This window comes from Pseudophryne corroboree, chromosome 2 (assembly GCF_028390025.1).
Source record: "Pseudophryne corroboree isolate aPseCor3 chromosome 2, aPseCor3.hap2, whole genome shotgun sequence".
Lineage (NCBI taxonomy): Eukaryota > Metazoa > Chordata > Amphibia > Anura > Myobatrachidae > Pseudophryne > Pseudophryne corroboree.
Window position 1 is genome coordinate 888,652,858 of NC_086445.1, and position 25,357 is coordinate 888,678,214.

Here is a 25,357-nt window from a genome sequence, read left to right on the forward strand (position 1 = left end):
ATACTTGTATGGCTTGCCACCCACAGTGTAACCTTTGTAGTACACTCAACATGGCTGCCTCACGAATGGGATGAAAAATACATGGACCTGATGGTTTTGTTGGAACCCTACTGTGAGCATTACGACGCTGCAATCACCCCAATTTGTGTAATCTCTTTTAGGGGTAGTCTATTCTACCCAAGGTAATCCTACATAGTACACCCAAGATGGCTGCCTCACATGGTACTTGTGAGGGGGAAATATACAACCCATGGTGGTTATTTCCCAAAATTCCTACACCAACTCTGCATTATACTGATTGCATTGTTACTTATTTTATTTTTTATTTTTGTAAGGGCTTGTCTACTGCTGCATTACTTAAATCTTCTGTATTATGTGCTTTATTTTTGATGTCTGTAAAGAGCCTTCAGTCCAGTTGGTTAAAGGGCACTATATAAATAATCTATCACTGATTGACAAGCAGAGGCAGTCGCGGGGCGTGCCAACGGCATTAGAACATCGTTGGGGGGGGCACGGTCCAGACATGCCGTTGCTGGGTTGCTGGATTGGGCCACAGCAGCTGCCTGTCACCACAGCCGCTTGCCACCACAGCTAGCCTGTGCAGGAAGGGAGCTACTCGGCAGGTGCGAAAGCATCGTCACTGTGCGATGCCTTCGCACCTGTGCGGGACGGGGTGGTGGTGGGGGAGGGCCTGACATGTGGGGCGGACTAGCCCTGTGCCGGGTGTCCCCCCGCATGTCAGAGAATCTGATCATAGATGTGCTAATTTTAGCACATCTATGATCAGCTCTGAATCTCCCCCAATGTCACATGAGAACAAGATGCAAAGATAAATTAGAGTTCATACCAGTGCACACATCCATTGCTTTCCCCTTTAAATGATCAAGTAGGAATCTGCTTTATTGCTACTGACCAAATGCAAATATCACTGTAATAATGGAAATAGATTGCAGCTGCATCATTCCAATAGTAGCAGTATAAGTGGGGGGGATTCAGGCGCAATCAGCCAATCAGAAGCACATGTGCAGTTGAAAGAAAACACAATTCGACTCAGACTACATTGCGTGAGTCAAAATCTTCATGTGCTCCATTATAAATAAGTATAAAATCAGATGGATTTATTTTATTTCAACACTCATCAGTCATCTACGTCCTTTACCATTTGATAGTTGTAGGCTATCTGATATGGGCTTGTAAGCCAGAGGGTTGTTACACAAGATATTAGCTTAAAAACGAACAGGCACCCCAGTAAAATAGGAGATCTATATAAAATAAAAAATAAATGTCCACAAAATTTTTTAAATACTGCATATATTGTACATTCATGAGGGCAGACAGGTCAGGAGCTACAAGCTTGGCAAGCAGTTACAGGGAAATTGATTTAGCATTGCTGATCTTAAAATGCCTCAGGAGGTCACAAAACCTTACAAACTACTTCACAAGTTATCATTGAGTGCCAAAAGGATGGAATTTATAGTAGAACAGAGAAAGCTCTGACAAGTCCTGATTTATAATCATTGCAGAATATCTGACATACTGGGTTCTGCTTTCAGGAGAAGCCCTGGGAGGTGCCTTGGATGAAACTGGAAAAGATGATCAACACTCTGATTCTGAACTACTGCCAGTGCCTGCTTCGCATGGAGGAGTATTATGAAGTTCTGGAACATACAACTGACCTAATCCAGCACCACCCAGGTAATGGGATTGGTGTACACCTCCAGTTAGCAAAAAGCAATGTCAGTGTCAACTAAAACTCCAGGCTGAGAACCACTGTATAGAAATAAGTAGTCACTGGCTCCGACATGTCTTGGAAATGGTGGCAACAAACCTGCGTTTTAGTAGCCACCCCAGTTACCTCCCACATATAGGGGGTAATTCCAAGTTGATCGCAGCAAGACATTTTTTAGCAGTTGGGCAAAACCATGTGCACTGCAGGGTGGGGGGGGGGGGGGGCAGATATAACATGTGCAGAGAGAGTTAGATTTGGGTGTGGTGTGTTCAATCTGCAATCTAAATTGCAGTGTAAAAATAAAGCAGCCAGTATTTACCCTGCACAGAAACAAAATAACCCACCCAAATCTAACTCTCTCTGCAAATGTTATATCTGCCCCCCCTGCAGTGCACATGGTTTTGCCCAACTGCTAAAAACTTTCCTGCTGCGATCAACTTGGAATTACCCCCATAGTCGCTGACTGTCAATTGCTCTGTGCTATAATCCATTCTATGACCTCCATGCAAGACCAATACATCACATATGCAGTATGACTTGTAGAAAAAACATTAGCCAACTGCCCAAACAACGGCATTGTCTCCAAATCTGAATCAGGCCCATAGTATTAGTAACAATGAAACTTGGCATATTATTATAACTACTGTAAATGTAAGTTGATGTATTTTTGGAATAACACAGCGCAATCAAGCAATAGACCAGATAAAATGTGAACAAGGGATTACCACTGGGTATCTTGACAGGCAAGCGGAGGTGAGTCACAGGGAGCAAAAGACAGTTCAGCATTAAATGAGCCTGTTCCCAATGAAGGGTAAGCAATAAGCATTCAATGTCAGAGTCACATAGTTGGATTTAGGGACAAAGGGGGTCATTCTGAGTTGATCGTAGTCCTACAAAATTTTGCAGGGCTATGATCATGTCCATAGACATGCGGGGGGACGCCCAGCACGGGGCTATCCCACCCCGCATGTCAGTGCCCCCCCCCTGCAGAAGTGCAAAAGCATCATATGACTGTATATATGTGTGCATGTGTGTAACTATTTGTATATACTGTATGCGTGACTGTACTGTATATCATATGTACTGTATGTGTTTTGTGTGTGACAGTATGTATGTAAGTGTATATGTGTTGCCTATGGGCGGGATCAGGTGTACTAATGGCAGTGGGGTTTTTCGGTATGAATTGCAGATTTCTTTTCTATTGCATGCTGGGGGATGCTCATCCATCACAGGGCAAGGCCGTCCAGCATGCTGAATGGCCTGCTCAGCAACTGCGACCGCAAGATCCCTGCAGCTAGGCTGCATATGCAGGTGGTCGCCGCCATTTTTCACATAGGGGTGGCTGCATGTAATGTCACTCAGCCGCCCCAAAAATGCAGACAGCCCAAACCCGTTTTCCCCATGCCGCCCCCGCAACAGTCCATCACTGCCCCTGCCCTCCCTGCGAACGATTCTGCCTGTCAATCAGGCAGAGGTGTTTACAGCCAATGTGATCCAATCGACAGAGCGCTGAGAACATGGATATTGCAGTTGTATCCCTGAATGCGGTTTAACCGCATTCCACTTATAAAAATAAAAATATATTTATTAGCACTGGTCCACATTTCTTTTTTCTATTTGCATTCCCCATATGCCTACTATATACAGTGTTTCCTATAGGGGTACTACTGTGTGGCATAACGTGAATAAGAGACACTACTGTGCGGTGTAATGTGATACTATGTGACATAATGTGAATAAGAGACACTACTGTGCGGTGTAATGCGATACCGTGTGGCATAACGTGAATAAGAGACACTACTGTGCAGTGTAATATGATACTTTGTGGCATAACATGAATAAAAGACACTACTGTGCAGTGTAATATGATACTTTGTGGCATAACGTGAATAAGAGACACTACTGTGCGGTGTAATATGATACTGTGTGGCATAACGTGAATAAGAGACACTACTGTGCAGTGTAATATGATACTGTGTGGCATAACGTGAATAAGAGACACTACTGTGCAGTGTAATATGATACTGTGTGGCATAACGTGAATAAGAGACACTACTGTGCAGTGTAATATGATACTGTGTGGCATCATTTGAATTGGGAGTACTATTGTGTGGACACGCCCCTTCCCCGCAAGGCTATGCCCTTTTTTGATACACCCTCCTTATTTCAAATATGTGGGGTGGGAGGGGGCACCAGCCCTTACTTTCCCAGGGGCGCTCGGACCCCTAGATACACCCCTGATGGGCAGTCCCCAGCATGCGATCCAAAGGATTGCAAATTCTGCTACCAACCTGAATCAGCCCCATAGTAGCTTACTCTGGGTTAGGAGAAAAGCAAAAAAAAGTGGGTAACTTTGCACCTTGGTAAAACCATGTTACACTGACGATGAGGCAGATGTAAAATATAATCTATGGGCATACTGTATTCAGTTGTGCGCAGATTATTCCTGCAGCTGCGGGGGTTTCCTATTCAACTGCAGGAGAGAAAATGAGCTGCAGTCATATCTATAGGAATCACTTTGTCTTTTTTCTCTCACCCCCAGAGCAAGTCTGATTTTACCTAAATTTTTTACTTTTAGGGAAAATTGTGTGACTTGCTCTGGAAACCCTTGGACACATTGCCCCCCCTCATGACTAAGCAAATCTTATTCCTCTGCATCCTGACAAGTGCAGTGGTGTGTCTAAATAAGTAAGTGTGTGTGAGGTCTCTGTGCCTCCCTGTCAGGTGTGTGACCAGAGGCAGAACTCTGGGAGGCAATGGAGTCAGCTGCCGCCGGGCTCCTGCTTTGAAGGGGGGCACCTCTCCTCCTGTTTTGTGTGTTCAGCAACATTAATCAAATAAGTTAATTGACAACAGCCGGTAACTCTTCCGTAGCCGACTTCCCCACTAGCCACTACACCTTACAAATCACACCCTCTTTATTATAGATATACTGGAAGCAGACACCTTACTGATGAAGCTATTTGCTCCTATAAAGGAAGCATGAGAATTCTAACTATATGAAGTTATTTCTCTGACAATTACAAGTAACTTCATATAGTTAGAATTCTCATACTTCCTATGCATGAGCAGATATCCCCATCAGTAAGGTGCATGCTTCCAGTGTAATAGGTTGTGGGTTCTTATCCTGGATATGACACTGGCAAATTAATTGTCAGCAAAATAATCAGCATTGTGAGGGACTGAGCAGATTTATCTAGTGTGTGTCTGGACCCCTACATAGATCTGCCTAGTTGCAATGGTTTTGTAGTAGCTTCATATAGTTAGAACCTGCAGGCTTACTATGCAGGAGCAAATTAAATATATACATGGGGGGGGGGGGGAGGGGACACCAATATATTTCTTGCTTCCGGGCAACTGGGACAAACTTACGCTACTGTGTGTGACTCCTGTGTGTCTCTCTGTGTGTGACCCCAGTGTGTGTCCGGTGTCAGCAGCAGGGAGAACAACATTGCCCAGGAGCCTTTTCCCCTCCCAGCAGCCCTCTCCTGTCCTAGCAGCCTCCTTCCCTCCTAGCATCCTCCTCTGCGGTGGAATGATGGAGGGGAGATGACAGAGAGCTGTGTAGACCACCGGAGCATCTGGAACAGACAGGAAAGTATCGGGTGTTCCATGCAGAGGTGTATGTAGGGGACCGGGCGCCCCTAGCAAATTAAGGGACTGGCGCCCCCCCATATCTGAAATAGGGAAGGTGCATGTGCAAAAAAGGGACATGATCTTGTGGGAAAGGGGCATGACCACACAATAGCACTCCCAATTCAAATTACGTTACACAGTAGTACCCCTTATACACATTATGTCACACACTAGTGCCCCTTACACATCATGCCCACACAGTAATCCCTGTCACACTGTGGAGAAATCCGCAGTGCCTGGCATGGCCAAAGAGGGGCACAGCCCAACGATGCCACTCGCAGTAGTGATATATTAAAAATAGCATTCTAGTAGTTTATTTTGAGTTTCTTCACTGTGGTGCATTGTGGTGCTGAACACCGGTGACAGCTCTTGGTTGCTGTGCGAACCACCAGCCCAGGCACTGCCACTACTAAGTGATTCCACTCCCTGGCCAAGGGTGGCACCACCAGGCAGTGCCCTCTCCTTGGCCAGTGCACCTGGTGAGTGCCATCCTGGCCAACGGGCAGATAACCTCCTGTTCCCAACACATAGAAGTAGTACCCACCCCCTCCCAGCACATAGAAGTAGTACCCACCCCCTCCCAGCACACAGAAGTAGTCTCCATCCCGCTCCCAGCACATAGCCGTAGTCTCCATCCAGCTCCCGGCACATAGCCGTAGTCTCCATCCCACTCCCAGCACATAGCCGTAGTCTCCAACCCGCTCCCAGCACATAGCCGTAGTCTCCATCCCGCTCCCAGCACATAGCCGTAGTCCCCCTCCTCCTCCCAGCACGTAGCTGTAGTCTCCCTCCTCCTCGTAATCTCCAATCCGCTCCCAGCACATAGCCATAGCCCCCATTCCCCTCCCAGCACATAGCCGTAGCCCCCATTCCCCTGCCAGCACATAGCCATGGTCTCCCCCCTCCCTGCATATAGCCATGGTCTCCCCCCTCCCAGCACATAGCCATGGTCTCCCCCCTCCCTTCACATAGCCATGGTCTCCCCCCTCCCTGCACATAGCCATGGTCTTCCCCCTCCCTGCACATAGTCATGGTCTCTCCCTCCCTGCACATAGCCATGGACTCCCCCCTCCCTGCACATAGCCATGGTCTCCCCACTCCCTGCACATAGCCATGGTTTCCCCACTCCCTGCACATAGCCATGGTCTCCCCACTCCCTGCACATAGCCATGGTTTCCCCACTCCCTGCACATAGCCATGGTTTCCCCACTCCCTGCACATAGCCATGGTTTCCCCACTCCCTCCACATAGCCATAGTCTCCCCCCTCCCTGCATATAGTCTTCTCACCTCCCAGCACAGAATCTCCCATCCCCCCTGCATATAGTCCTCTCCCCTCCCTGCATATAGTCTTTTCCCCTCCCAGCACATACTCTCCCCCCCCCTCCCTGCATATAGTCTTCTACCCTCCCAGCACATACTCTCCCCCCTCCCTGCATATAGTCCTTTCCATCCCTGCATATAGTCCTCCCCCTCAAAGCACATATCAATTAATATGTTGCAGTACCTATTGTAATGAGCTGGGCATCGCCTGGGCTGGAGGATTGCACAGTAGGCAGGAACACCACACTTCGGCACCGCACCACACTTCGTGAAGAAAGTGAATGTAAACTACAGCTCCTATCAACCCTTGCTGCCAGGAGCAACCGACAGCAAGAGCTGCTGGGAACTGTAGTTTACTTTCACATTCTTCACTAGTGCATTGCGTTCACTGTTTCTGCCTACTGTGAGATCGTCCAGCCCAGGCGACGCCACTACTAAGTGAGTCCACCCATTGGCCCTCATTCCGAGTTGATCGCTAGCTGCCGTTGTTTGCAGCATAGCGATCAGGCTAAATATCGGCTGTTCTGCGCATGCGTACGGGCCGCAGTACGCACGCGCGAAGTACTTTCACACAAAACTATGCAGTTTTACACAAGGGAGAGCAACACTTTTCTGTCGCTGTGTTGATCGGTGAGTGATTGACAGGAAGTGGGTGTTTCTGGGTGGTAACTGCCTGTTTTCAGGGAGTGTGCTAAAAAATGCAGGCGTGACAGGTAAAAACGCAGGCGTGCTTGGGGAAACGGGGTAGTGGCTGGCAGAATGCAGGGCGTGTATGTGACGTCAAAGCAGGAACTAAACTGAGTGAAGTGATCGCAAGGTAGGAGTAAGTTTCGAGCTGCTCAGAAACTGCATGAAAATTTTTACGAGCAGTTCTGCCAACCTTTCGATCGCCCTTCTGCTAAGCTAAGATACACTCCCAGAGGGCGGCGGCCTAGCGTTTGCACTGCTGCTAAAAGCAGCTAGCGAGCGATCAACTCGGAATGAGGGCCATCCTCCTCGGCTGGCGCCCTTGGCTTGTGCCATCCTGGCCAATGGGCAGATACACCTCTGGTTCCATGGCTACTCACAAGTGGTGTCACAAATTCACTATTTGTGCCAATCATCAGTAACCCTATGTTCGCGCACTATGGCTGTTGGAAGTAAGACAACTGAGTCAGTTTAACTGCATACAGGATTGCAGTTACACGCTGTGACATGCCCCCAAAATGATTGCGTTACGCGTGCATTTGAGTGGCCACCCCATTACCACCCACGAACGCCCCCTGACTATCAATCACTTTGCAAATAAATTCTCACTGTGACCGCGATAGTGAGACCATCCCTGCTTATGCCCAGGGGCAAAAAAATCACTCCACTGCGTCCGACATCCACAATGCGCACATTGATGATCCATGCTCTATCTAGCACCCCCAGCTCAGCTGCCTGCTTCACAATAAACATATTAAAACACTCTGGCACGCTAGATATAAGAGAGAATCCATAAAAGTTCTTATTGTAGTCTATCTTTATCCAAGCTGGTCTTCGCAAATATATCTCTTAGCATAAAAACAACAACACCCTTAAGGGGTTGTAAACATCTAAAAATAAATAAAGAGAAAACATCCATTTCTTTAAACATTATTATTACTTTGTGCCATATGCAACAGTAGAAAATAACATGTGTTAGCTAGAAAACAGTGTGCTAACCATCAATGCTGTCTGTTTTTGGATTACAGCCAGTGTAAAGATAAGATTATAGAGAGAGGGAGATACACAATGACTGCAGATCAGGGAAGAGTGCTGTGTGCTCTTTCTCTTTAATTTCCTTTCAAAGGTCAGAGGCTGGCACTGTTTGCATTTCCACTTGGCTTGGTTTCAGACCACAACCCAGTGCAAGATACTTCACATGTATTATTGCTATCATTTCTCTCCGCTAATTCTTTGTTGCAGCATAATACTTATACTGGGTGTTTTTTTCTTTACCGGTCCTTTGTATCTTTAGCAGTGTACCCTTCCAGGCTATATGGTCTCCCTCATTACATTTTTCTGTGCTGCACATTTCATTTAATTAGATCTCTCTGGAAAATGTGATCCTAGACACCCAAACAATGCCTGACATAGCAGAACATGGGGCATGTGACACTATGGCTGATCCGAGGGCTGTATGACCTCTTGCTTCTCTTTTAAATCTATAACGCAATGTGCTATATTACAATATATCCAAGTTTAAGTTATTTGTCCTCCTTAGCATCTACTGTCTTGCAAAACTGAAGTTGAATCAAAGAAGTAGCTACATACAAACCTTACTTTTAATGGTAAATATATTACTTTGACAGATTTTTTTTAAACAGTTGTCAAAATAGATATGCTTAATGCTGGGTACACACCTTTACGATCACTTGACTGATCAAGTTAATGTTCCTGATCAGCTGAGCAGCGGGACCCCAACTTGACCGTCTGTCAGTTATCTGCGAGCCCCATAAATACTGTGCTGTACATGCTTCTTTGGGATATGGAGGTCATGTCAACAAATATTAAACAGTAATTAAGATGCAACCTCCCGATCCCAAGCGTTACAGGAGCGTTATAAGCCGTTTATCAGCTAATGCTCCTGCAACGATACTGCATATACATCTATACAATAGTCGGAGTTCGGGCCGACGATTGTATAGGTGTGTAACAATATTCCCCTTTTGCGGTATGTTGCTATTTATGCAGAGCTTTATGTCCAAACATTGCTATATACAGGCTGATCTGGTTGCTGGGCCCCATGTAGGGCAGCTGGATCCCTGACAGAATGAAGAGGTGTACATGTACATACATGCCTGTTACCAAAGCTGACAAATGCAGTATTGTCTGTTTGGTACTTAAATGTTTGTATCCGACAGGAGACTGACAAGAGGCTGCGCTGGAACTCTCAGCAAGTAGGAGAAGGCAAATGGGTTGGAGTGGGACTAATAGGACAAATATATAACTAATTATTACCAAACTGAAATAATTTATTCAAAATATATTTATCAGACTTCTTTGCTTTCAATGGCAATTCATAAAATATAAAAGCTGTGTAACAATGTATACACTTTTTTCCAGACTCCTTCCATGTATGTTCTCCATTTCTCTTTCCTATTATATTACCGCTTATAGTCCTTCATATTCCTGTAGGCCAAGCTCCTTACATGATTGACCTTGAATCTTATTCACCACAGATATTTGTCCACCGAAGTGCAAATAAAATATGTTTCATTAAAATTAAATGATGCAGGGCCAGTGCTAGGATTCTAGGTGCCCTAGACAAAGCTTCAAATTAACGCTTCTAATTCTCCAATACACTTCAATCCATTTAAATAAACCCACACATAAACCCACGTGTTTTTCAAAGTTTATGACAACAGGATAAGTCATTTTTCATATGAACCACTTGTCTGTTAAATGTGATGTACTTTGTTGTAGAACCAGAGCACCCAATATTCCCATTTACCTTTGCCCCCATAAACCAATTTAGCATTTACCAATTCACCCCTCACTCAACATCCATAAGCTTCCCTCATCAAACACCCATTAACCCATTTCTCTGAAAGAGTCCATCAATTCATCATCCCAGAACCCATTAACACATTCATCCGTACTATCAGCACCCATTATAGTCCCTCCACCAGGAACCCACTTATCCATTCACCACTAGCACCTGTTAACCCATTCACCTGAAGAATCCCTGAATCATTTCATACACTCAGCACTCATTAACCCTTTCCTCTCTAAGACTCCATCAATTTACCCTCACAGCACCCATTAACACATTTGTTCACCCTGTCAGCACCCATTAACCTCCCCAAACCCATCACCCATTAATCAATTCATACACTCAGCACTCATTAACCTGTTCCTCTGAACTCCATTAATCAATTCACCCTCACAGCACCCATTAATACATCTGTCCACCCTGTCAGCACCCCTTAACCCGATCACTCGTTAACCCCCCATAGCACAAATAACCCCTCCAACCAGCAGCTATTAATATTTTCACTCTCAACAATTATTAACCCCCCCACACAGCATAGCACATATTAATCCATTCACTCCAGCACACATAACCCCCCTCTCAATACCCAATTACCTCCATCCACCTAGTACCTATTAATACATTCACTCTCAGCATCCATTTACTAACCTCTCACAGCACTAATTAACCTCAATCACTCAACAAGAAGCCATTACAAAGTTCCCTTACTTGCCCAGCTCCTGCTGCTCATTGAACTTGTCATACTTCTTGTACAACCTGGAAGGTGGAGTTTGCATAATTGGCTGTGTCAAGGGTAAGGGGAGGAGAGGGAAGTGGGCAGGGCACCCATGTTGCTGCCTCCGGCCTGCACCTGGCTAATAACACTAATGGCCAGAAGAGCACACTGCAGCATGTATAAATAAATAATAGCTGGTACAGTTGTGGGAGTGGGTTTCACCAGCAGTCAGCATAATAAGGATATCAGAAACATCCATAATATTTCTCACAGCCAGCCTCAGTGGCAGCCCCCTTGGGTCCCAGTTCCTCTAGGCAGCTGCCTAAAGCAGCCTAATAGAAGAGCAGGACTGTGGATGATGAGACCTAATAAAAGAGAAATGCTTGCTAATATGTACTATCTGCAGATCTTTATTAATAATCTTGCTCTGCAAAATGCAATTTTCTCTGACGTCCTAGTGGATGCTGGGGACTCCGAAAGGACCATGGGGAATAGCGGCTCCGCAGGAGACTGGGCACAAAAGTAAAAGCTTTAGGACTACCTGGTGTGCACTGGCTCCTCCCCCTATGACCCTCCTCCAAGCCTCAGTTAGATTTTTGTGCCCGAACGAGAAGGGTGCTCACTAGGTGGGTCTCCTGAGCTGCTTAGTAAAAAAGTTTAAGTTTAGGTTTTTTATTTTCAGTGAATCCTGCTGGCAACAGGTTCACTGCACCGAGGGACTAAGGGGAGAAGAAGCGAACTCACCTGCGTGCAGAGTGGATTGGGCTTCTTAGGCTACTGGACATTAGCTCCAGAGGGACGATCACAGGCCCAGCCATGGATGGGTCCCAGAGCCGCGCCGCCGGCCCCCTTACAGAGCCAGAAGACTGAAGAGGTCCGGAAAATCGGCGGCAGAAGACGTCCTGTCTTCAATAAGGTAGCGCACAGCACCGCAGCTGTGCGCCATTGCTCTCAGCACACTTCACACTCCGGTCACTGAGGGTGCAGGGCGCTGGGGGGGGGGGCGCCCTGAGACGCAATAAAAACACCTTATATGGCAAAAAATACATCACATATAGCTCCTGGGCTATATGGATGCATTTAACCCCTGCCAATTTTTCCTTAAAAAAGCGGGAGAAAGGCCGCCGAGAAGGGGGCGGAGCCTATCTCCTCAGCACACTGGCGCCATTTTTCCTCACAACTCCGTTGGAGGGAAGCTCCCTGACTCTCCCCTGCAGTCCTGCACTACAGAAACAGGGTAAAACAAGAGAGGGGGGGCACTAATTTGGCAGATAAATCTATACAGCAGCTATATTAGGGAAAAACACTTATATAAGGTTATCCCTGTATATATATATAGCGCTCTGGTGTGTGCTGGCAAACTCTCCCTCTGTCTCCCCAAAGGGCTAGTGGGGTCCTGTCCTCTATCAGAGCATTCCCTGTGTGTGTGCTGTGTGTCGGTACGTTGTGTCGACATGTATGAGGAGGAAAATGGTATGGAGGCGGAGCAATTGCCTGTAATAGTAATGTCACCCCCTAGGGAGTCGACACCTGACTGGATGGTCTTATGGAAGGAATTACGTGATAGTGTCAGCACTTTACAAAAGACTGTTGACGACATGAGACAGCCGGCAAATCAGTTATTACCTGTACAGGCGTCTCAAACACCGTCAGGGGCTCTAAAGCGCCCGTTACCTCAGATGGTCGACACAGACCCAGACACGGACACTGACTCCAGTGTCGACGGTGAGGAAACAAACGTATTTTCCGTAGGGCCACACGTTACATGATCACGGCAATGAAGGAGGTTTTGAACATTTCTGATACTACAAGTACCACAAAAAAGGGTATTATGTGGGGTGTGAAAAAACTACCCGTAGTTTTTCCTGAATCAGATGAATTAAATGAGGTGTGTGATGAAGCGTGGGTTTCCCCCGATAAAAAACTGCTAATTTCTAAAAAATTATTGGCATTATACCCTTTCCCGCCAGAGGTTAGGGCGCGTTGGGAAACACTCCCTAGGGTAGATAAGGCGCTCACACGCTTATCAAAACAAGTGGCGTTACCGTCTCCTGATACGGCCGCCCTCAAGGAACCAGCTGATAGGAAGCTGGAAAATATCCTAAAAAGTATATACACACATACTGGTATTATACTGCGACCAGCAATCGCCTCAGCCTGGATGTGCAGTGCTGGGGTGGCTTGGTCGGATTCCCTGACTGAAAATATTGATACCCTGGACAGGGACAGTATATTATTGACTATAGAGCATTTAAAGGATGCATTTCTATATATGCGAGATGCACAGAGGGATATTTGCACTCTGGCATCAAGAGTAAGTGCGCTGTCCATTTCTGCCAGAAGAGGGTTATGGACGCGACAGTGGTCAGGTGATGCCGATTCCAAACGGCATATGGAAGTATTGCCGTATAAAGGGGAGGAGTTATTTGGGGTCGGTCTATCGGACCTGGTGGCCACGGCAACGGCAGGGAAATCCACCTTTTTACCCCAGGTCACCTCTCAGCAGAAAAAGACACCGTCTTTTCAGGCTCAGTCCTTTCGTCCCCATAAGGGCAAGCGGGCAAAAGGCCACTCATATCTGCCCCGGGGCAGAGGAAGGGGAAAAAGACTGCAGCAGGCAGCCTCTTCCCAGGAACAGAAGCCCTCCCCCGCTTCTGCCAAGTCCTCAGCATGACGCTGGGGCCTTACAAGCGGACTCAGGCACGGTGGGGGCCCGTCTCAAGAATTTCAGCGCGCAGTGGGCTCACTCGCAAGTGGACCCCTGGATCCTGCAGGTAGTATCTCAGGGGTACAAATTGGAATTCGAGACGTCTCCCCCTCGCCGGTTCCTGAAGTCTGCTTTACCAACGTCTCCCTCCGACAGGGAGGCGGTATTGGAAGCCATTCACAAGCTGTATTCCCAGCAGGTGATAATCAAGGTACCCCTCCTACAACAGGGAAAGGGGTATTATTCCACGCTGTTTGTGGTACCGAAGCCGGACGGCTCGGTGAGACCTATTTTAAATCTGAAATCCTTGAACACTTACATACAAAGGTTCAAATTCAAGATGGAGTCACTCAGAGCAGTGATAGCGAACGTGGAAGAAGGGGACTATATGGTGTCTCTGGACATCAAGGATGCTTACCTCCATGTCCCAATTTGCCCTTCTCACCAAGGGTACCTCAGGTTTGTGGTACAGAACTGTCACTATCAGTTTCAGACGCTGCCGTTTGGATTGTCCACGGCACCCCGGGTCTTTACCAAGGTAATGGCCGAAATGATGATTCTTCTTCGAAGAAAAGGCGTCTTAATTATCCCTTACTTGGACGATCTCCTGATAAGGGCAAGGTCCAGAGAACAGTTAGAGGTCGGAGTAGCACTATCTACTACGACAGCACGGGTGGATTCTAAATATTCCAAAATCGCAGCTGATTCCGACGACACATAAATATCCTGGAACTAAGGGCCATTTACAATGCCCTAAGTCAGGCAAGGCCTCTGCTTCAGGGTCAGCCGGTGTTGATCCAGTCGGACAACATCACAGCAGTCGCCCACGTAAACAGACAGGGCGGCACAAGAAGCAGGAGGGCAATGACGGAAGTTGCAAGGATTCTTCGCTGGGCGGAAAATCATGTGATAGCACTGTCAGCAGTGTTCATTCCGGGAGTGGACAACTGGGAAACAGACTTCCTCAGCAGACACGACCTCCACCCGGGGGAGTGGGGACTTCACCCAGAAGTCTTCCACATGATTGTGAACCGTTGGGAAAAACCAAGGGTGGACATGATGGCGTCCCGCCTCAACAAAAAACTGGACAGATATTGCGCCAGGTCAAGGGACCCTCAGGCAATAGCTGTGGACGCTCTGGTAACACCGTGGGTGTACCAGTCAGTGTATGTGTTCCCTCCTCTGCCTCTCATACCCAAGGTACTGAGAATCATAAGAAGGAGAGGAGTAAGGACTATACTCGTGGCTCCGGATTGGCCAAGAAGGACTTGGTACCCGGAACTTCAAGAGATGCTCACGGAAGACCCGTGGCCTCTACCTCTAAGAAAGGACCTGCTCCAGCAGGGACCCTGTCTGTTCCAAGACTTACCGCGGCTGCGTTTGACGGCATGGCGGTTGAACGCCGGATCCTGAAGGAAAAAGGCATTCCGGATGAAGTCATCCCTACCCTGATCAAAGCCAGGAAGGATGTAACTGTGCAACATTATCACCGTATTTGGCGTAAATATGTTGCGTGGTGTGAGGCCAGGAAGGCCCCTACAGAGAATTTCAACTGGGTCGTTTCCTGCATTTCCTGCAAACAGGACTGTCTATGGGCCTAAAATTAGGGTCCATTAAGGTTCAAATTTCGGCCCTGTCGATATTCTTCCAAAAAGAACTAGCTTCAGTTCCTGAAGTTCAGACGTTTGTCAAGGGGGTACTGCATATACAGCCTCCTTTTGTGCCTCCAGTGGCACCTTGGGATCTCAATGTAGTTTTGGGGTTCCTAAAATCACATTGGTTTGAACCACTCACCACTGTGGACTTAAAATATCTCACATGGAAAGTGGTAATGCTGTTAGCCCTGGCTTCAGCCAGGCGTGTCTCAGAATTGGCGGCTTTATCCTATAAAAGCCCTTACCTAATTTTTCATACGGACAGGGCAGAATTGAGGACTCGTCCTCAATTTCTCCCTAAGGTGATTTCAGCGTTTCACTTAAACCAGCCTATTGTGGTACCTGCGGCTACTAGGGACTTGGAGGATTCCAAGTTGCTGGACGTAGTCAGGGCCCTGAAGATATATGTTTCCAGGATGGCTGGAGTCAGAAAATCTGACTCGCTGTTTATCCTGTATGCACCCAACAAGCTGGGTGCTCCTGCTTCTATGCAGACTATTGCTCGTTGGATTTGTAGTACAATTCAGCTTGCACATTCTGTGGCAGGCCTGCCACAGCCAAAATCTGTAAAAGCCCATTCCACACGGAAAGTGGGCTCATCTTGGGCGGCTGCCCGAGGGGTCTCGGCTTTACAACTTTGCCGAGCAACTACTTGGTCAGGGGCAAACACGTTTGCTAAATTCTACAAATTTGATACCCTGGCTGAGGAGGACCTGGAGTTCTCTCATTCGGTGCTGCAGAGTCATCCGCACTCTCCCGCCCGTTTGGGAGCTTTGGTATAATCCCCATGGTCCTTTCGGAGTCCCCAGCATCCACTAGGACGTCAGAGAAAATAAGAATTTACTTACCGATAATTCTATTTCTCATAGTCCGTAGTGGATGCTGGGCGCCCATCCCAAGTGCGGATTGTCTGCAATACTTGTACATAGTTATTGTTACAAAAATCGGGTTATTATTGTTGTGAGCCATCTTTTCAGAGGCTCCTCTGTTATCATGCTGTTAACTGGGTTCAGATCACAAGTTGTACGGTGTGATTGGTGTGGCTGGTATGAGTCTTACCCGGGATTCAAAATCCTTCCTTATTGTGTACGCTCGTTCGGGCACAGTATCCTAACTGAGGCTTGGAGGAGGGTCATAGGGGGAGGAGCCAGTGCACACCAGGTAGTCCTAAAGCTTTTACTTTTGTGCCCAGTCTCCTGCGGAGCCGCTATTCCCCATGGTCCTTTCGGAGTCCCCAGCATCCACTACGAACTATGAGAAATAGAATTATCGGTAAGTAAATTCTTATTTTATTAAATTTGCTGAAACATACTCATTCCACCCACCTACCATCACCTGGCACAAACTTATCGTAAACCTATGCGCTCCGACTCAATTATAGAAGTATTAATAAAGGAAACACTTTGTGTGCGCGGCTGCATGAAAGTTTGAACAGGTATTACTAGCATCAGCACTTTTGGGTGAACAGGGTTGCGAATTCGCAGGTCAAAGGGGGCGAATTGGGCTGCTGTTGTCTGCATTTAAACATAGCGACAATGGCAATTTGCCCCCTTTATTGGACATTACTTTTCCCACCAAAAGGCTTTATATAACAAAATAGATTAATAAAATAACCCTCACCCTTATTCAAAAAGCAAATCCACATGCTGTCAATGTCCACTGTCAGAGAACCCAAAAACTTACTATGTCGGGCGTGGCCTGGCTGTGGAGAGAGGAAGGTGCCTTGAGCCCGGGCTCCTGCCTCTGCTGCGTTTTACAGCCCTTTCTGCCCCTGATCCTGCCCTTTGGTCTGTACCACTGGGTCACTGAGAGCCAGCTGCATCGGGTGAGGTGGGTTGCGGAGCCGGCGGGCACCCCCTGTTCCCGTGCGGGTTGCGGCCTACCTACCTGAAGGAAGCCGGGGACTCGAGTGGAGCTGTGACCGGACCGGAAGTGACGCAATGGGACATCGGGCGGGACGGAGGTATGGAGTTTACCCATCGATTTCCCTCCCTGCGGTCTCCTCAACGGCTCTGTACCTGCCCGTCTGGAGAGGCCTCCCCGGCTCTGCACGTGGCGGCCGCTGCAGCCAGCCCCCGGCGCTGATCTACCCCTGTACATGACGGGGATCCCGGGCCTCCCAGCACACAAACCGCTGATACCACCAATGATTCCAGGGGGCACACAGCATTACCACTCCAGAGGCCCGTGACTGGAACCTGACGGCGCCATTTTGTTTGCTGGCAAACGGCCAGTACTGAGGTACAATCACCCTGCTCCACAGTTTCCTCATCCCTGCACGGCTCCACATCTATATACCTCTAAATACGAGGCGCCCTCTCTGTCCCCTCATTCCCGGGTATCTGTTACACGGCCTTAAAGGGAGAAGTCAGGCATCTTTATAGGGAAACTCCAGACGCTTCCTTTAACCCTTCGTATACACCTGGCTGACCCCCCCTCGCTGCACTCGGCTACTGGGTGCCACGGGGGGACTTGCCTCTGCCCGGGCTGTGCTGATGTAACATAGATGTGATGTCTGGGACTCTCCCTCACTCCTGATGCTGTGATCCCGCCCCTGGCACATATATTAAGCCGACATAGGTTTATATATCCTCCTTCTCCCGATTTCTCTTGTCAACGCCTACCGCGGTGGAGTATACCCTCTGGGATAATGCCGCCTAAACGCCAAAAAGACCCGACCCCGGTTCGCCCAATCGCTTTCTTCAAACAATCTCCGGCATCCCAGAGTCTGAAAAGTCCTGTTGTGTCGGATCCCCTCTCCAAGCACGTCCCGGGAGGCGACGACATGTCTATGGCTTCCCAGGCGACTCGAACAAAACTCTCTCAACTAGATGACGATGCCCCTCTCATACTTGGCTCTATGCGGCAACTCCTGGCTTCCTTCAAAGATGATATTACGATGGAGGTTAAGACGGCACTCCAGTGCTGCCAGCAAACGGTCGACGCCATAGGCCAATGTACGGATCATCTAGAGAATAAGTGTGAAGTGGTGGTGAAGTCTCACAATGAGGTGATTAATCAACTTGAAGATCTACAAGCCGAGGTCACGGACCTAAGGCGGAAGTCCTGTGACCTTGAGGATAGGTCACACCGCAACAATATAAAACTCCGCTGCATCCCAGAAACGGTATCCAACTCAGAGCTTAAACAATTTGCGACAGACCTCTTCATGACTCTTCTCCCTACTAGCTCTGTTGATGATTTCTTCATTGATTGTATCCATCGCCTACCGAAGGCTAGAAACGCCCCGAAGGACGCTCCGAGAGACACTCTGATGAGGATGCATTACTTCCATGTCAAGGAACAAATCCTGCAGGCAGCTATGCGCCTGGATATGCCGGCCACGACTTTAGGAGATATACAAGTGTACGGAGACCTTTCGGCGGCTACTCTGGTGATGCGACGCTCATTCTATCCGGTGACAATGGTATTAAAGAGAGCTGATATTCTTTACTGATGGGGATTTCTGACAAAATTGCTGGTTAGACGAAACGGTGTCATGCACGCGATAACCACGCCGGAGGCAGGTTTGAAGCTGTTAGATTCCTGGAAGATGGAGGATTCACCTGAAAAGACACCTACAACCCTCAAATTGGCTCAAGAGTGGTCAACTGCCGGCAAATGACTGTAGAGCTTAATAACTTCACCCAGGTTGTATGTAATAGCCGGACATGATCTTCTTGTTCCTCTTTATGTTGGTGTGGGCCGTCACCTTGCCTTCCCGGGCAGTGCTTCGGATAACCACGGAGCGAGATTTATATTTATGCATAAGTGTGATATAAGCTTACTCTAGGATGCTTACATAGTATTATCTTGATTATACCCTGTTGCTCTATGTTTATCTTACACTCCATACGTTGATCCTAACATGGCCCGGGAGATGGCATTCACCCTATGTCTCCTTGATGTTGTTGTTATATGTTGATAGTTCTAGGAGTGATGGGGGGGGAAACCTCCCCGCACCTCTCCCCGCACCTCGCCACGACCCCATGTGTTGCCTATGTAGGCAACCTTGTTTGGCATCCTTGTGGTGCCCGCTCTATTTTCCTTTCTTTCTGTTTCTCTCTCCTTCCCTGTTCTCTCTGTCTCTCCAAGTTTTGGTACACGAGTACTTACGTAGGCCCCGATATACAGTTTATGTATGTAGATTGAATTTTGCATTGTTCATTGACATACCTAATAGTTAATGTTCTTTCCTTAAACGTGAAAGGGCTGAATTCGCCCAATAAACGGCGACTGGCCTTGCGCCATTTCACCAAATGTAAGGCGCACATAGTGGCCATACAGGACCCACTTCATGTCCATGTCACCCCCCTCCCTTAAAGATAACAAATTCCCAACTTGTTATACGTCCAACGGCCCAAAGAAAAAAGCTGGGGTTGCTATTTTATTTTCTAGTACATGTGATTTCTCCCTAGATCACCAAATTAAAGACCAAGGGGGTAGATATCTTATCCTGACAGGTAAACTGGAAGACAGGCCGGTCACTGTAGCCACACTCTATGCTCCTAGTACCAAACAAATACCTTTCTTTAGGAAATTTTTTAAAACCCTTCAGATGCACTTATCGGGTGCTTTATTATTGCTGGGGGACTTCAACATGGTCCTTGACCCCACAGTAGATAAATCTTCAGCCCGCTCCACCTCCAGTGCACGTTCGCTACGAGATAGTTCCCATGCCTTTTGGAATATATTACATGAATATGACCTCTACGATGTCTGGAGAGCTAAAAACCCGACCTGTAGGGATTACTCGTTTTTCTCCCCAGTACACGGCTTTCTCTAGAATCGATCTAGCAATATCGGACAAATGGACCCTCCAACAGGTTTCGAAGGCTTCTATCCTGCAAGTATCATGGTCCGATCATTCAGCCCTCTCTGTCCATTGGGACCCCCGTCGCATGAGACCCTCTCCTACCCTATGGCGCCTCAAATGCGGATGCTAATCGGTCTATCACACAGGCCCTTTCCCTGTACATCGAAACCAATGTCCTGGCCGACGCATCCGTATTTACACATTTGTGTGCCCTTAAGGCAGTAGTTAGGGGAGCAGCAATACAGGCGGCTGCCTATATTCGGAGGACCTCCTGGGAAAAACAGCTAGAACTCGAGGCCCGTCTTAAAGACTTAGACGCCCTACACAAGCAGAATCCTTCTAATAAGAAACTATATAGGGACCTGCATCGGGTCAGAGATGAGATGAATAAATTGGCTCTAACTGAGATCCACAAAAACCTTTTCCGATTGCGACAGAAGTTTTATACGCAGGGGGACAGGGCAGGTAGAATGCTTGCACGCAAACTGAGGGGGAAAAATGCTAAAGAGAGGGTGAAATCCATTATCAATTTAAATAATATCAAAATAACCGACCCGTCAGATATTGCTGGCTCCTTCGCTACATACTACTCCTCCCTCTACAATTTAAAAGATGATGTGAAGTAAGGAAAAGGATATGGCTGCGCAATATGTTAGAGCATATAAATACTAATTAGGAGCTGACATGTGAAAGTATAAAATGTTTTATTGTATAGATAACAATTAATTTAGCACATAAAAACAATAAGGTAATATAATAAAATCAAGATAAGAGCGAGAACACCTTGAACTTATAAATGTGTAATAGAGATGGTATCCTCCGATTTTAATGAGGAAGCAAATCAAATTAAATGTCCATATGCAAATCCACAATCAGATGAGCGGCTGAACGAAAGGTATCTATAGTTGGTTGCCGTAGTGAGAGTCTGAGTGCAGCAATACAAATAACTGCTGTATGGATAAATACCTCTCCGTGGGCTGGTCCCGACCGAGCGTCCTCGGTCGTATGTTCCTGCAGTGCCCAGTGTTGAATAATGCAGCAAAGGAGAGGACGTACTTATCCCTGAATAGATGGGAGCAGTTGATCAGCGGCATGCTGGCGAAGGTCACCGGCGGCAGTTTGAGAAGCCGTGACCGGAGCCGAGGTGTCTCTGTAGCTCAACCAGAGAATGGAAATCACCGGCGAGAGGTGGAATAGTCGGGACGGGAGTCAGAGTATGACAGACTCAGCGTGCAGATGGAAATTACCGGCAGTAGAGGGAGAAGCCGGAGCAGAAGCCGAGGTGTCACTGGCTCAGGGCAGCAGCTTGCTACCTGTGTGATGAATGAAGTCAAGGTGTGCAAATAGGCGGGGGCCTGACGCGTTTCGTCACAGATCATGTGACTTTATCACTTTTGATTTATCCATACAGCAGTTATTTGTATTGCCGCACTCAGACTCTCACTACGGCAACCAACTATAGATACCTTTCGTTCAGCCGCTCATCTGATTGTGGATTTGCATATGGACATTAAATTTGATTTGCTTCCTCATTAAAATCGGAGGATACCATCTCTATTACACATTTATAAGTTCAAGGTGTTCTCGCTCTTATCTTGATTTTATTATATTACCTTATTGTTTTTATGTGCTAAATTAATTGTTATCTATACAATAAAACATTTTATACTTTCACATGTCAGCTCCTAATTAGTATTTATATGCTCTAACACATTGCTCAGCCATTTCCTTTTCCTTACTTCATGTTTCGTTATTGAACACGTACACAGTGTTCTGTGGCAGCGCATGTGGCAGAGCAATTATAAATTTATATTAATTATTGGGTATTGTTATCCCAGGCGCTTTGTGGCAATTCTTTGTTTGTGTTTCTTGTTTTTAAAAGACGATGTATCTATCCCACAACCCACGCCAGCTAATATTGCGGCCTTTTTGAAAGATGTCCATCTCCCCTCCATCGATTCAACTACTTTACAGGCTTTAAACCAACCCTGGTCCCGTACGGAAATTAATCAGACTATAGATTCACTCCCGTTGGACAAAGCTCCAGGCCCTGACGGGTTCATAAATAAATTCTATAAATGCTTCAAAGACACTCTTACACCAGTTTTGGATGGAGTCTATAATCATGCTTCTTCCGTCTGGAATTTCCCGGTAGAAATGTTGGAGGCTCGGGTGGTTGCCTATCCCAAGCCAGGGAAGAACCCCGCTATGATGCCTAATTATCGCCCCATAGCTCTATTAAATACTGATTTAATAATCTATGCAAAACTAGTGGCCAACAAGCTTAACCCCCTACTTCCCTCCCTCGTTCATTGTGATCAAGTGGGTTTTGTTCCTGGCAGACAGTCCCCCGATAATACGAGGTGGGTAATAAATGTGCTAGACGCTTTCTCTACGTCAGGTTCCCCATTATTGTTGCTTTCACTAGACGCGGAGAAGGCGTTCGATCGCCTTCATTGGGGGTACTTACAGGCGGTTCTTTGTAAGTTTGGCCTTACCGGCAGGGTTCTCTCCTCCATTTTGGCTTTATATTCTTACCCCTCGGGAAGACTGTGTGTGAATGGACTACTCTCCTCTTCTTTTAGGATCACGAATGGCACACGCCAAGGGTGTCTCCTGTCCCCACTAGTATTTGCTCTGGCAATAGAGCCCTTAGCAGAGAAAATAAGATCTTCGCCCCTGTTTAAAGGAGTGGAGTGCCTGGGACAGTCTCATAAGATATGTCTATTTGCGGACGATGTCCTCCTGACACTCACTGCTCCTACAACCTCCCTGCGAGCTTTACACACACTCTTGACTGAATATTCGGCTGTATCCTACTATAAACTTAATAATACCAAGACGGAGGCACTTCCTATTAATTATCCACCCCCCCTCTTATGTGCACTGAAGGCTACCTACTCGTATTCCTGGCAGGATAGAAGCCTAAAATATTTGGGGATTCATATCACCCGGAGGCTGGATGATTTGATCTCTGCTAATTACCCCCCCGCTATTGCGTAAATTGACAGCTCTGGTCTCTGACTGGATGATGCATCATGTCTCATGGTTAGGGCGAATAGCTGCACTGAAGATGGCGGTCCTCCCCAGGCTCATGTATGTTTTTCGGGCCATTCCTCTCCTCCTACCCACCTATCTTTTGTCTAATTTTAATGCAATGTTCAATTCTTATGTGTGGAAAGGTAAGAAACTGAGGTTAGCCAGGAAAACAATGATCCGCCCCAAACGAGAAGGGGGTTTAGCATATCCAGATTTACATTCCTATCAATTAGCGTGCCGACTTGCGCAAATAGGAGCCTGGTATTCACACCCTCCATATAAATCGTGGGTCCAACTAGAACAAGGGATCGTCGCCCCGCTTCCCCTGACTGATGTTTTACTACTCCCGAAGTCGGAGGGCAAACTACTAGCCACTAGATCTCTCTCTGTCCATTCTGCTCGGAGGGCTTGGTTGGAAGTGGTGCATAGAGGAAGCGCTATAACCCTCCCCACCCCTGCTCTCTCACTGACGGGCATAGCCTCCTTGATCCCTGACTTGAGATTCGACTCCTGGACATCGAGGGGAATTCTGTCTCTGCAGGATATAATGGTGAATAATACTCTCCTTACTTTTGCCCAGATTCAGGAAAGATTCCTGCTGCCACACGGGGAATTTTATAAATATTTGCAACTCAGACATTGGCTCCATGGGGCCTCAGTACCCCCCTTCACCCTCTCCTCCTTACCCAAACTTGTTCAGAAGTTCCTGGATACCGGGGAGAGCAGGGGAGGTATCACTAAATGGTATAACTACATTATCAACCCCCAACAACCGCAGAAAGCCCCCTTTCAGGCGAAATGGGAGATGGACCTTAGATGCTCCGTTTTGGAGGAGGAATGGAAGATGATTTTTCGATCCTACTATACGGTATCTAAATGTATATCACATATAGAGCTATCCTATAAACTCCTCCACCGTTTATATTTCACCCCATCCCGCTTACATGCGATGCAACCTTCCACACCTAATCTGTGCTGGCGTAACTGTGGTAAGGTCGGAACCTTACTGCATATCTTCTGGGACTGCCCAGTGCTTACCCCGCTGTGGGACTCTGTCTTCCACCTTTTAGAATTGGTGCTGGGTCTCTATGTAACTCCCCACCCACGACTGGCTCTCCTTCACCTATATTATGGCGACTTATCGCCGGGCGATTGTTACGTACTAGGCCATATTCTTATCTCCACTAAACTCCTAATAGCTCGCCAATGGCGCTCCACCGGGGTTCCACATATAACGGAGATAGAGAGGACCGTACAGTCGCATTGCGAATTTGAGACAGCGGGAGTGGCCTGTGCCTCTACCCCATCCTGCCCATTGCTCCGCTGGTATTCGTGGTCTACCTATTGGCACAATCGCCCAGCAGATCCCACACCCCCTCATGACACTTAGGACTGTAGCTTACCATTTTATTATGTATCTTCTGTTGGAAGGATTTAGTCTCACGTTGTTTTCATGTATGATGTTTTCCTTAATATTCTCTATGCAACTATGTTTTTTACTGAACAGTCTGTGCACCCCCCTAACCCTTCCCCTTCCCCTTTTTTCTATTCTGTACCCTTCTCCGCTTTGCTCTTGTTCACCCGCAGAATAATAAAAATTAATATTGAAAAACTTACTATGTCCAGGTATTCATTTCTGTCATGCCGGAAACACTGTGGCCAGGCTTTTGCCACACATGCATCCCTATCAAATGGGGTTAGCAATCACACACTTGGGGAAGCAACAATTGTTATGTACTACCGGAAATGACGCATGATGCAAATGCAAAAACTAAATGAATAAAGTGAAATATTAAACTTCCACTAATACATGTTTGGGCGTCTGCAACATTTAATTAATAAAGGGTAATCTTAAGCTATTTCTATATTAAAACTAGAGATGAGCCAATTCGCTTCCCCAAGAACCGAACCCTACCGGACTTCACTACCCGAGCCCGGATCCGAGCCCAGCTTGGGTTTTCCCGCCTGACTTGGAAACCAGAACGAGGCAAAACGTCATCATTCTGCTGTCGGATTCTTGCGGAGTTTGGATTCCATATAAGGAGCCATGCATCGCCGCCATTTTCACTCTGGCATTGGAGAGTGTAGCGAGAAGAAGTATCTCCGTCCTCAGTGACTGTGTGGGAGGGAAAGTGGGGTGGCGATTCCAGTGCTGTCTTGTGCTGCTCAGTCCACTGTAGTGTCTTATGCTGCATCAGTCCAATCACAGTGGGGGTGTCCTCTGCTGCCGTATGTCCAGT

General features: G+C 47.2%; 1 protein-coding gene across 1 annotated transcript in view; it reads left to right on the forward strand.

The window, feature by feature from the left end:
- Positions 1-25,357, forward strand: part of AIPL1 (aryl hydrocarbon receptor interacting protein like 1) — a 196,382-nt gene that overhangs the window by 142,097 nt on the left and 28,928 nt on the right. The window contains exon 5 of the mRNA XM_063956005.1: positions 1,554-1,695. Coding sequence (XP_063812075.1) covers positions 1,554-1,695 — 142 coding nt within the window. The remainder of the gene's footprint in view (positions 1-1,553; positions 1,696-25,357) is intronic.